We start from the raw sequence: 12,033 nt of genomic DNA on the forward strand, positions 1-12,033 counted from the left end.
TTAATTCTCACTAGAAGGGCTACTGAGAAAATCTATAACATGGATTCAAAGAAATTTCTTTGATGAAAACATGTAGTTTTAGATATATGGTATTTAAAAATTATTTTAAATTACATTTACAGGAACATTTTAATGCATGTCAGAATCAGACTCAACTCAATATTGTTGAGTCAGTTTAAACACAATTCTTTTAACTTATAAGAATGTTGAATCCCAGAGAACTAGTGACTAGAGATTATCTAACCTGTCAGCAGTAGCTCATAACCTGTTCTCTGAGTTGCAGAATCATTCTAAACAATTAAAATTTGTGGCAGTGCAGTAGCTTTTCTAAGAAAGCCATATTTTACTCTGAAAAACTTTTGGGCATATGCCACTGCAGTAAAGGTGTGTCTCCAACGAGTTAGATTTAGAATCCTTTGGGCTAGGGCACTGTGGGAGTAGAAAGCCCTAAATTTGGAGTCCAGACACATTCATTCATGATTCAATTTTTCCACTTCCTCTCTAACCATAAGCAAACCACAGTACCATTCTATCCTGCTCATTTCTCTATTTTTTCCTTGAAAAAAAAAATAGGTGTAGCATACGTCTGTCTACCAGTAGTGGTATTTTGAGATTTCATTGATTCAGAAGCAGTATGGACTCTGCAACATTACATAATTATAGGGATCTCGTATTTCTAGTCAGGTTTCACAAGGGACTGGTTTTTACATCCTATAAAGATATATTGTCCTAGAGCAAAATCCATGTGTGCTTTATCCCCCTGTCCCCTGTTAAGAGTGCAGAGTAAATGTTTGCTAAATGTTGGAGAGCTTTTTATCACCTTTAACAAAGGGAATATTCAGAATAAATCTCCATGTGAGCAGCAGGGTAGTGGTTTACTATAGCGTTTGCCACATTTTGTGGGCTGCCTCACAGGGCTTTCAAGGGAAAACTGGGAGGGAGTTCTTGTGTGATGTTGCCCCTAATGGAAGTGTGGTGTCAGCAGGCATAGTAAGAGAAGACCCCAGAGCAGCTCTGGGGCTGGGGCATGCTGTTCTCATCAGGCAGCATTTCATCTTATTCTAAGATTCTGTGGACATGATTTTTATATGTGAGAACAATAGAATGTATTACCCGTTCCGTAGCTTTCAGTATTAACAATAAAATTTACCATAATACTGTCTTTGTGTTTTGTCTACATTTGCCAGTGCATTCTTTATGTCATGTATATTTTGCATAGAAAATGAGGTGGGGAGGACTTAGAGCAAAATAATAACATATGTCATTAATTCCTCATTTCGTTGGTATTTCTGATTTGTTAGGCTAAGCGTAAGAATAATGTCTTGGGATTGCTCTGGCCTATTTTTCAGTTTTAATTTAAGATATTGGTGGAATTTTTTTTATTCAGTAACAGGATAAATAAAAGCTAGATGAAGTTAGTGTCTTAAGGTGTTAAAACCCTCGGCACTGGGTCTAGAGAGATGGCTCATCGGTTAAGAACACCGGTTGTTCTTCTGGAGGACCTGGGTTCACTTTCAAGCACCCACAAGTCAGTTCACAACCATCTAAAACTCCAGTGCTAGGGGATCTGATGCCCTCTTATTGCTTCCACAGCAACAGGTATGCATGCAGTACATAGACATACATGTAGGCAAAAAATGATAATAAAAATGTAAGAATAGTAATGAGTTCTTATTCTATAAGGTATACACACCGTCTTAGACTGTGTTAAGAAAGGACATATGCAGTTGTCAGCTACTTGAGTACATCTGCTTTCATAATGAGATCTGAGGTCCAAACTATTTTTAGTTAACTACATTCTGAGGTTTAATGCTGCATACAAAGAATGCTTAGAATATTCTTATTCACAAGTCATGTCTCCCTGAAAGACAGCTCTTGAAAGAGATGGGCAGAAACTTCTGGGAAACCGATGGAGGTAATAGTGTCTCTTGATTCAAGTCATTAAGAGACAGAAGAGAAAAGAAAGCCCACAATAGAAGTATGCTAACAAAAGCTAATCAGAACAGCTTCACCGAGACACAGCTTCTCTCTGCAGTGGTTTTTTTTAAATGTTTATCATGTTTATGCCAGCAAAAGAATACTGAGAATGACTGTTATTGGGTCAAGTATGAAGTGACTATGTCGGGCCTGGAGACACGATTCAGCAGGTAAAGGCACTTGACACACAAGACTGATGGTCTAAATTCAGTGCCCAGGGCCCATGTGAAGGTGGAAAGCGAGGCTGAGTACAGAAGTTGCCCTCTGACCTGTATATGTGTGCTATGGTTTGCCCTCCCCCACCAACAGTACTTTTGTTTTAAGCTGACCTAAACTTGTTAAGGATGTAAAGTGTGTTCAGCCTGTATTGCAGTCTCAATTAACCAAATTCATGTTGCCCAAGTAGCAGAGTGGAAAATGCAGAAGACAAGTTTAACTTAGATTTAAATAAGTTGTTACTCTATAAACATGCATATTGTTCCAGGTTATATTTTGAAAGTTCATGTGGCACTATCATTATATGAAAAAATAGAAGTTCTGGGACTTAACAGTGTAAAAATAGAGCGTATTTAACAGGACATGATAAAATGGTAGCGGGTAGGAGCTGTCTTCTCTACATAAGGGTATGGTAATGAACGAGTGTGCTTGTTAGCTGCCCACATCTTATCAAAGCAGAGGCCTGCTTTCCAGAAGGAAGAGACACATGCAAACAAGTTTGTCCTAGTGCTTTCCAAATTTCTCCTGCTGTTGAATTCATCAAAATTTCACAAAAGTAACAACTCAACAAATAAGCAAGGCATACAGTCTCTACTTGACCATGACTCTGGTTGCTGACGTCTCTAGTGCTCTCTGGAACACACAGGTCCAAGAGAAGACAACTGCACAATAAATGAATGGGTGACGTCAGATGATACCATTTCTATATTTTATGTCAGGATCGGGGAAATATATAGACTTGCATTTTTATTCAGAGTACACAACTTCAATATCATGATTATTTGACTTATATAAACATATTCAAAATAAAGCACCCTTATTAGTCTAATAAAAACACTAAAATATAAGAAATTAGTAAGTTTTAAATGTCAAATTTGCAGTTATCAATTGTCAGCCAATCTTGCCTTCCATGCCCCGTGCCCCCGCATTTTAGAAACATTCATCATTTCACTTAACATAGATATTAAGTTCCCATCATGTGCAGGCCACTTCAGGTGCCAATGAGAAAAGAGTACACAGGTAGGCAAAGCTGCCTGTCCTCATGGAACTTCGGTTCCAGAAGACACACGTGATGAATGAGTAAGCCGTCCCAGATTGGCTGGGTGATGGTGAGACTCCATAAACTGCTGCCGCAGAAAGGCTGGTGGGTGAAGCCCAGATGGGGGCCTGGGTGAACTTTTTAGAGAAGGTAGCTTTTGAGCAATTGCCTGGCAGAAATGAGCAAGAGATAACACCAATGCTAGAAGAAAAACTTAGCAGTGACCGCAACCCATGGTCCTGCTGCAAATGTGTGCTGTGTGGTTGAGGACCAGCAAGAAGGCGGGTGGATGGGTAGAGGGGAGTGCAGGGGGCATTTGAGCCGAAAGATGGTGGAGACTGAAGCCTATGAAGCATTGCTGGCTTTAACCCTGTCATTTAGAAGTCTCTATAGATTACGGTCTGAATTCTCTCCCCCCAGAATTTGTATTTGTTGGTCACTTTAATAGTCTATCCTGTTTTTCCAACAATGTTCCATGCTGTAAGAAGGTGATCGGTGAGCATTCTCCCACGTTTCCTCTGTGGCCCCTAGCTCTGATGAGTTGATTGTTTAGCACAGTTTTCAAATGAAATTTCCAAAATATGGTTTAGCTGATAGTCTTTAAATTGTCCTGCATATTTTGTGTTAGGCTGCGTGTTTGTTTGAACAGTAATATTTAACGTTTATTGATACAGGATTCTTTGCATTCACTATCTCATATAGTTCTTACCAGCTTTATGATGAGTGTTACATTCATATTCATGAATATGGAAGTCCAAGAAGTTAAGTAACCAACAGAGTTCACATAGTAGGTGGAAATGCCTGGCTTGCCTTAGTTGAGATACAGAAGCTGCTGTAACAAGCAAATCTAGAAAGTACATAATTACTTAAACATAGTGGAAGTATATTTCTCATTTATAGACGATGAAAAATTGAGGTTTCTGTTTAGCAAGCCCCTCTCCTAGTGGTGATGTGGAAGTCCCAGACTCCTGTCTTCACAGTCATCACGATCATTCAAAGCTGGGGCACATGAAAATCTTTGCTAGCCTTGTGATGATGCATTTCACTACAGTCTCCTGACCTTTCTGTCACATAACCATACCCAACTGCAGAGGAGTCTGTTTTACCCAGAAGAAAAAGATCTATCCAGGAAGCCAAGGCATTCTTAGTCTGTACATAGCCATTATGATATCTGTGCAGATTTCTATGAAATTCGTGTATTTGTTAGTGAGTGACAAGCTATTCTACTTTGTCTTTTGAAAATCTAGTTTCTCCACTGCTAAGTGTGTTCCATGTGTTCTTTTTTCTGTTTCTAAATGTCTGCCTCACTTTGACTGTGGTGTCTAACTCAAGTTTTCTACATTATAAAGAAAAGGAGGATTAAGCTCCAGAATTGCAAAAACAGTGAACAAAATATTTCTGAGAGCTCATTTTTTATTGTGTCTGCCTAGATATGTTTTCCTAACTCCACCAAAGTAGGGTAATGACTTCATGATCATCCTTTGACTTTCACAGAGGATCTACAAGTCTAAAAGTGGAAACACAGTTGTGTGTGAAAAGGCAGAGGATCAAAATATAGTGACTAAATAAAGGCTTTGTTACTTTTAAAATGAAACTATGTGTTTAAAATTAAATCCTGTTTGTAGTTTTCCTAGAAACTTCAAAAGAGCAGGCACTGAAGTGTTCTTAAAAGATTTTAAAATGTATGAGCAATAGGAAGTAATCAGGTTATTTTTTGATTAGATCAAGTAATTAAAGTTTTTCTTTAAAATATCACTTTAGAATTCTGATGCGGAATGTATTTGGAATTTTAAGGAGCTTCCACCCTGACCACATTGGCTTTGAGCAGTCAGTCAGCTTATCTACAAGTCGTAGTTCTTCAGACTCCTTAACAGCAAGGCTGTCTCTGCTGCTCAAGATATTGGCAAGAACCACACAGCTGTCCAGGCGCGAGACTCCACTACCAAGGAGCAGCTTGGGAAAGCCCAAGTTCTGTCTCTAGTCAGATTTCAGTAATTTTCTGTTTCCCCAATAGGAAAAATTTAGTCCGTGCTTTTAAAAATGAAAATCTAAAAAGAATTGTTACTGCAGGGAAATAACTTGATTGACTTTTTAACTAACCCGGTGAGTCCCACCCCAGGATCCTCTGTGTACATTAACAACCCTGGAAGGTGTGTTGAAGTCGCTGCCCAGTGAGTGTCTCGGAGCGTGTTTTTTTGTCAGGCATAGGGAATGCTGAGGTACACATAAGGCAACTTCTGTCTCCAACTGACTTTCAATTAGACAGCCGTAAGACTGAAAATAAATCAAAATCAAGAGTTACTGGATGAGAAATGCTGAGATGGCTGGCACAGAAGTGGGGAAGCTGCTTGGTTAAGGTGGTAACGAGGGGAAGCTTTTCCTTGGCAGAGTCAGGATGTACTAGAGAGCAATCACTATACAATGAGAAACCACCCCAATGAATATGCCTGCTCCATTCTCACTAGTTCTAAAGTACAGTAAAATTGCATTATTTAAATAGCTGGAATCTACCTTGCGAAATTGCCTTTGCTTGTAAAAATACACAAGTTTGCATAGTCCCTAAAGATACTCAATTTAAAATTTTCTGTTGGGGGCTGGGAAATGGTTTAATCGTTCAAGTGCTTGCCACACAAACAAGAGACTGAGTTTGAATTCCCAGCACTATGAAAATCTGGGTGTGACAGCTTACTCCCAGCTCTGGGGAGGTGGGGAAGAGGATGCTTGGGGCCTGTTGGCCAGGTAGTCTGCCCAGTCTGTTAGTTCCAGGCTCAGTGAATATCTGTGCTTCAAAAAAATAAGGTGCTTGAGAGTTGGAGGACACTTGGTGTCGTGCTGTGGGCTCTACACATGCACACACAGATCCTGTTGATATTTGGTTAGTCTTTATATTTCTAGTTGCTATAGACCGAACCTAAAGTTTTACACATATGTATGCTTGTCTTTTTGTAACCAAGGCTGGCATTTAACATACTTTCCTTGCTTCAACCTCCAAATCCTAGGATTACAGTTATGTACCACTACAGTGAAGGTGGGAGGTGCCATGTTCATTGTAGAAAATGGACTATTCAGAGCCTGGAGGTTCAGACACACTGCTGTAGGAGAAACTTGGAAATTAGCTCTCATGTAACAACCGATAGCACATGTAGCAGCTGCTACTGTCTCTAGGATTTGACATCCATGGAAACATTTAAAGCTTTGAGTGTGTATAGACAAACTCAGGATGAAATCACTTTTTGTCTGAGATCATGCTGATGGGTGGAACTGGCAAAGTATTGTCATTAATATAGTTAGCTATTTTGCTACCCACAATATCAGTCTCACTCAAAAATAATTCTTTTTTGTTGTTTTAGTTTGGTTGGTTGGTTGGCTTTTTTTTTTTTTGACAGGTTGTCTCTGTTTAACAGCCCTGGTTGTCCTCGCAGAGATCCACCTGTCTCTGCCTTCTAAGTACTGGGATTAAAGGCATGTGCCGCCACCACCTGGCTGAAAATAATTCTTGGAATTGCAAATCCACCTGTACTAAGTGGTGATTTGGTGAAAGGAGTGTGAAGAGCTAACAATTTTTTAAATCTAACTTATTTAGTTTAAGTGCTTTATCTAGTTGACTATTTCTTTTGTGTACAAGTAGCTGAACTTAGAGGAGCCTAGTTGTGTCTTTGTAGCATTGTGCTCATGTACTGTTACTCCAGAGCTTTCTACTCCTACCCCTTCTAACCTTCCTAACTTTCCTTGAAACTTAGTGGCTGACTCAGCTTTTTTATGTGTTCTGATGTCATAAACTTTGTGTTGGAGTGGTATCATTGCCAGGGCCCTAGACTGGCCATGCATGCTGTTTGAAGCACATCAAGTCCCACAGTGCCCACAATAAAGGATTTTACTCCTTCCAGTTTAGGATCTTTCTCTTGGACAACAGGAAATCTGTTCCTTTAAGACTTAACATCCCCAATTCAATTTGTAGGCTGTTTGGCTATATTGTCTTTCTTTAATGACATCAGTTAACTTATTCTTTTTAGTCTGTGAAGCCTGATGTCCCAGTGGATTTTGTATAATTCTCTAGGAAGTCTGAGGACAGATTTTCCTGTAAGCCTCTCTCTTTTTAAACTAACCTGTGAAAAACATTCCAATCTATTTATGAGTAGACATAAAGATCTCCATCATAGGTTAATTCCTTGTTAATCCCTGTCTTAGTTAGGGTTGCTCCATTGAAACACCATGACCAAAAGCACGTTTCAGAGGGGAAAGATTTATCTGGCTTACACTTCCGCATCACAGTTTATCATCAAAGGAAGTTAGAGCAGGAACTTAAGCAGAGCAGGAACCTGAAAGCAGGAGCTAATGGGGAGCCCAGGTTGAGGTTCTGCTTACTGGCTTGCTCATCATGGCTTGCTCAACCTGCTTTCTTATAGAACCCAAGACCACCAGCCCAGGGATGACACCACCCGCAATGGTCTGGGGCCTCTCCCACCAATCACTAATTAAGAAAATGCCTTACAGCTGGATCTTATTAAGGCTTTTTGCTTTGCTTTAAGGGATTTATTGATCTCTTCCAACAATTTTTTTGTTTGCCTCTTTTCTTTAAGGGATTTTTTCATTTCCTCTTTAAGGGCTTCAATCATGCTCATGAAGTTATTTTTAATGTTGGTATTTTATGATTTATCTGTGTTGGGACATTCATGTCTTCTTGCTCTAGAACTGTTTGTTTCTGGTGGTGCTGTGTTGCTCTTTGCATTGTTTACTGCATTCTTACCGTTTTGTCTGCCCATCTCTTCCTCCAGTCGGTATGGATAGAGCCCGTGCTGCAGTGGATCCCTCTTCCTTCAATTGGTGTAGCTCTGGGCTGAGCCTCCAATCACTCCTCCAGGTGTAGATGGGCCCAAAGTTCAGATGGTTGGTCCTCTCCAGGCAGGCAAGACTGAGGTAGGCAGGACTGAAACTGAGGTTCAGGTGATTGGATAGTTTCTGGAGGCCTCTGCTGTCACCATAGCCATGCTGTGTCCTGGCACAGCCTGGTCCCGCAACGGGAAGGGTGGGCAGTGGCGCTGTGTGGAGGCATTCTTAATTGAGGTTCCTCCTTTCAGATGAATCATTCTTTTCTCTCTCTCTCTCTCTCTCTCTCTCTCTCTCTCTCTCTCTGTGTGTGTGTGTGTGTGTGTGTGTGTGTGAGAGAGAGAGAGAGAGAGAGAGAGAGAGAGAGATTGAGATTATTGCGGCTTATACATACATAGAATTTATCATGTGAATCCCTTATCAAGCACTGAATAATTCACATTGTTAGGAGCTGTGACCACATCCATCTCCAGAACTTTTTTTCTTCCCAATCTGCAAATCTATACCCATTACAACCACCCCACCCCACCCCATTCCCTTCTCTCAGCCTCAGGAAGCTGCTATTCTAACTTTTAATGTTTATGAATTTGTTAGGTGCCACATATTAGTAGAACCTACTATCTCAGTTCTTTGATGTCTGTTATGTGGCCTATTTTACATAAGATAATGTCTCCGAGGTTCATTCATGTTCCTCACATCCCTGCCTTTTTAAGGACTCATAATGTTCTATCCTGTGCACATTCCACACTCTGTCTGTGCATCCGGTGATAGCCGTTTATCCTACTTCCTCCACCTTGTGCCTGTTGTGGACAGCGCTGCTATGAAGACTGAACATTGGTTTATCCACACTGTCTGAGTTACCACCTTTATTTTGTGAGGGGAGTTTATAACAATCCCGGTAGTGGGACTGTTATATCATTCTGTCTTTAAGGTTTTAGAAACCTACCACATTCTTCCACAGTGTTTCTGCTTTCTGCGTAGCTCTTGTGGCTGCATGCCTGTGTTGATGACAGGTAGATGGAGTAGGAATGAAACCCATTGGACTTTTACCATCTTGGGATCCTTTTTGTTTAAGAAGACCTTAAGATGATGGGTGACACCAATGGGGAACATTTCCACCTCCTGATGATCAGTGTTCTTATCAATGCCGAATGTTGGGAACTGTGAGAGTTGAGCTTTTTGTGCATAGTGTTATATAGGTCACGAGTAGCAAGGACAAACTCTCCCTCTCCTAGTAACTACTCTTTAGGGACTGAAGAAGCTTCATAAAAAGCTTGTCTCAGGAATGTTATATTCATGTATTAAGACAACACTTGGCTCCCAGGTATAATAATAAGACCAGATTCTTCAACATGGCTCCCAGGGGCCTTAGTCTGGGATTACTGTGTGTAAGGGACCTGCCTCACACAGCATCACACTCCAGAGTCAACCTGCCTCACCCCTGAACAGACTTGCTTCCAGACTTGAACACACAAAAGCTAAGTACTCAAAGAACATTTTCTATTCTCTAGACCTTCCCAGGTTATTTTATATCTACTCTTCTTGTTGGACTTAGTCAAAGTAGTATGTCCACCCTCAGACTGTGAACCAACAAGCTTACTGTTCAGTCTAAAACACGTTTACTTTGTTTTTGTTTCACGAAAGCATGTCAGACCTGCCCTTGGCCAATTTACCAGCTTCAACTAGCAACTTCATCTATGGCCTTGAACTCACTTAGGTTCAGTCCTTAGGCAAAGTTTATTGAGAGAAAGAATTAGAGTAGTATGCACCCTTCCCCCTTCTTGGTTAAAAATCCTGACGTTTGTTTGTCCTCTTGATTCAGCCAGATTGTGTAAAATGCTTCGAATCAGCATTTACTTTCTTTCTTGCATACCGGATTCCTTTAAGTGGTGTTGCAATGCTCAGCCCATACGAATCCTTACTGTGTGGCACACAGATGTTGTCTCTTCGCCTCTTTAGTCAGTGACCTGTTTATGACAGTCCCCAGGAGAAATGCCACCTAGCTACAGTGCCGAGAATAGATGTTCTCACCTGAGCAGTTGACAGGCTGTGATCCCGTCCACCACATAAACCACAAGGAAGCCGTGCAGCACAGCCTCAGTCAGACTCCGAGACAGACCTCCTTAGCCTCGATTTTGTGTTTTTCCCTCACTAAATTTTTACTGTTATGTTAATTTCTTATTTACTGTTGATTTTTTATAAGCTACTTTAGTTGGTGAAAGAATGAATTACACCTGAAAAACATGCTTTATATTCTTTCTCTCTCAGAATTTAGAGGACAAATTGTACACAGTTGCCCTGTTTTTAGATGGCTGGAATGTACTCTATTTAGTTGCCTTCAGAACCGCTCGTGGGAATCCAGACTGTGTTGTGCTGTTGAGGTGTTGGCCTCTCCATTACCTCTGCAGCCCTATGAACTGGTGCTGTGCTTGACTGTATCTGATGCCCAGTGAACATCCCTGAGCAGTTTAAACCAAGAGGGCTTGCCCCTCCTAAATGTTCCCACCATACTTCCAGTGGACACTAAGAGGCGAAGTGAAGACACGATGTTCCTGAGCTGGCATCACCTTTGGCAGCTGCAGGGCTTGTGCTGGCACTGCTGACGCTCCCTGTCTCTTTCTCCGCAGACTCACATTTCAAGACTCCCTCCTGGTGCTGTGGCCGGACAGTCGGTTGCCATCGAAGGTGGAGTGTGCCGCCTGGAGAGCCCAGTGAACTGACTCCGGGCTGAATGTGAAGTGTCTGAGAGGCATTTCAAAACCTGAGCTTTGGACTATTTAATTGAACTTGGGTGTTTTATCTTCCTTGTTTTGTAATTCCTATTGCAACCTCGGGCACTGCTTGGGACACAAGTGCTGCTATACTTAGTGCTGGTTGACACTCGGGTCTTTGATGGGTGAACGGGAGCATGTGTGGGTGTGTATCTGTGTGCAGTTTGTGTGCTTGCTTCTCCCTGATGGGACAGGATCTCCCCAAGTGTAACCTATGACTGAGAATGATCAAATCTTTACAAAATGTGTGCTTTAACTGTTTACAAGTAAAACCTAAAGTTGTAGAAAACTTTAATTTCATAAAAAGGTACCAACTGTGGTTGATACAATGTGTCTGAACTGAAGAGTGAATCTCCTTGTTTAAATGACTTGACCTTCATTGTGGTCCATTTAATAAGAGTAATCAATAATACAGTGTCAGTTTAAGTGGTTGGTGTGGTAACTTAAACTGTGTTCTCATCCCTCATACAGGGCATTTTTCCTTGAACAAAGAATGGTTTCAGTGAAACAGTCTAGTGGAGAATTAAGGTCAGAACCTTTTAAAGTAATAGTCTTATTGATAAAGTTTGTGCTTCTTTCCCGAGCTATTTGAAGCTTAAGTATTGCATAGCTTTGCGCCGTGTGTACTGTATTATGAAAGGATATGTAAAGAGAATGTTCAGTAATGCACAGTCTTAATTTGTGTATAATGGAATGTTATTTACAATGTAACACTGTAAATAAGAAAGCAAAGTTTATGGGAAAATTCAATATCTTTGTTTCTTGTTTAAATATATTTTTAAGATAAAGGTACAAAAATAAAAGCATATTACTGGGGACAGCGTGTGGCCACTGTTGCAGACTCATCTTCTGAATCCTAGACTGGTGACTTGTGTCTTATTTTCTTTGCAAAAACAAATTACTTCTTCCAGAATTATATTATTGCCCATCTTACTGGCCAAGCTCCATAAAACGGCAGTCAACCCTAGCAAGAAGGAAGTCAAACTTAAGGTGATTGAAGTCTCAGTATAGAAACACCTACAATTTCCATTGCAACTTGATAAAAATAACAAAGGGAATAAGCAGAAACACTTTGCTTTGAACAGTTGGAACGGCAGCTGGAAGCTCAATGGTGGCGGTTGATAAATTGCTCCTAAATGTTATATTTAGAGACTCTGGAGCCACATAAGAAAACCCAGACTTTCCTTTTATTTATTTCTTTTT

At 40.6% G+C, this 12,033-nt stretch overlaps 1 protein-coding gene across 4 annotated transcripts in view; it reads left to right on the forward strand.

The window, feature by feature from the left end:
• Nucleotides 1-11,646, forward strand: part of Tasp1 (taspase 1) — a 234,580-nt gene extending 222,934 nt beyond the window's left edge. For all 4 annotated transcript variants that reach the window (XM_048455440.3, XM_048455441.3, XM_048455442.3 and 1 more), the window contains one exon: nt 10,687-11,646. In XM_048455440.3, coding sequence (XP_048311397.3) covers nt 10,687-10,779 — 93 coding nt within the window. In that variant the 3' untranslated portion in view covers nt 10,780-11,646. The remainder of the gene's footprint in view (nt 1-10,686) is intronic.
• Nucleotides 11,647-12,033: the final 387 nt, after the last annotated feature.

The sequence above is a fragment of the Myodes glareolus genome, chromosome 10, assembly GCF_982192425.1.
Source record: "Myodes glareolus chromosome 10, mMyoGla1.1, whole genome shotgun sequence".
Lineage (NCBI taxonomy): Eukaryota > Metazoa > Chordata > Mammalia > Rodentia > Cricetidae > Myodes > Myodes glareolus.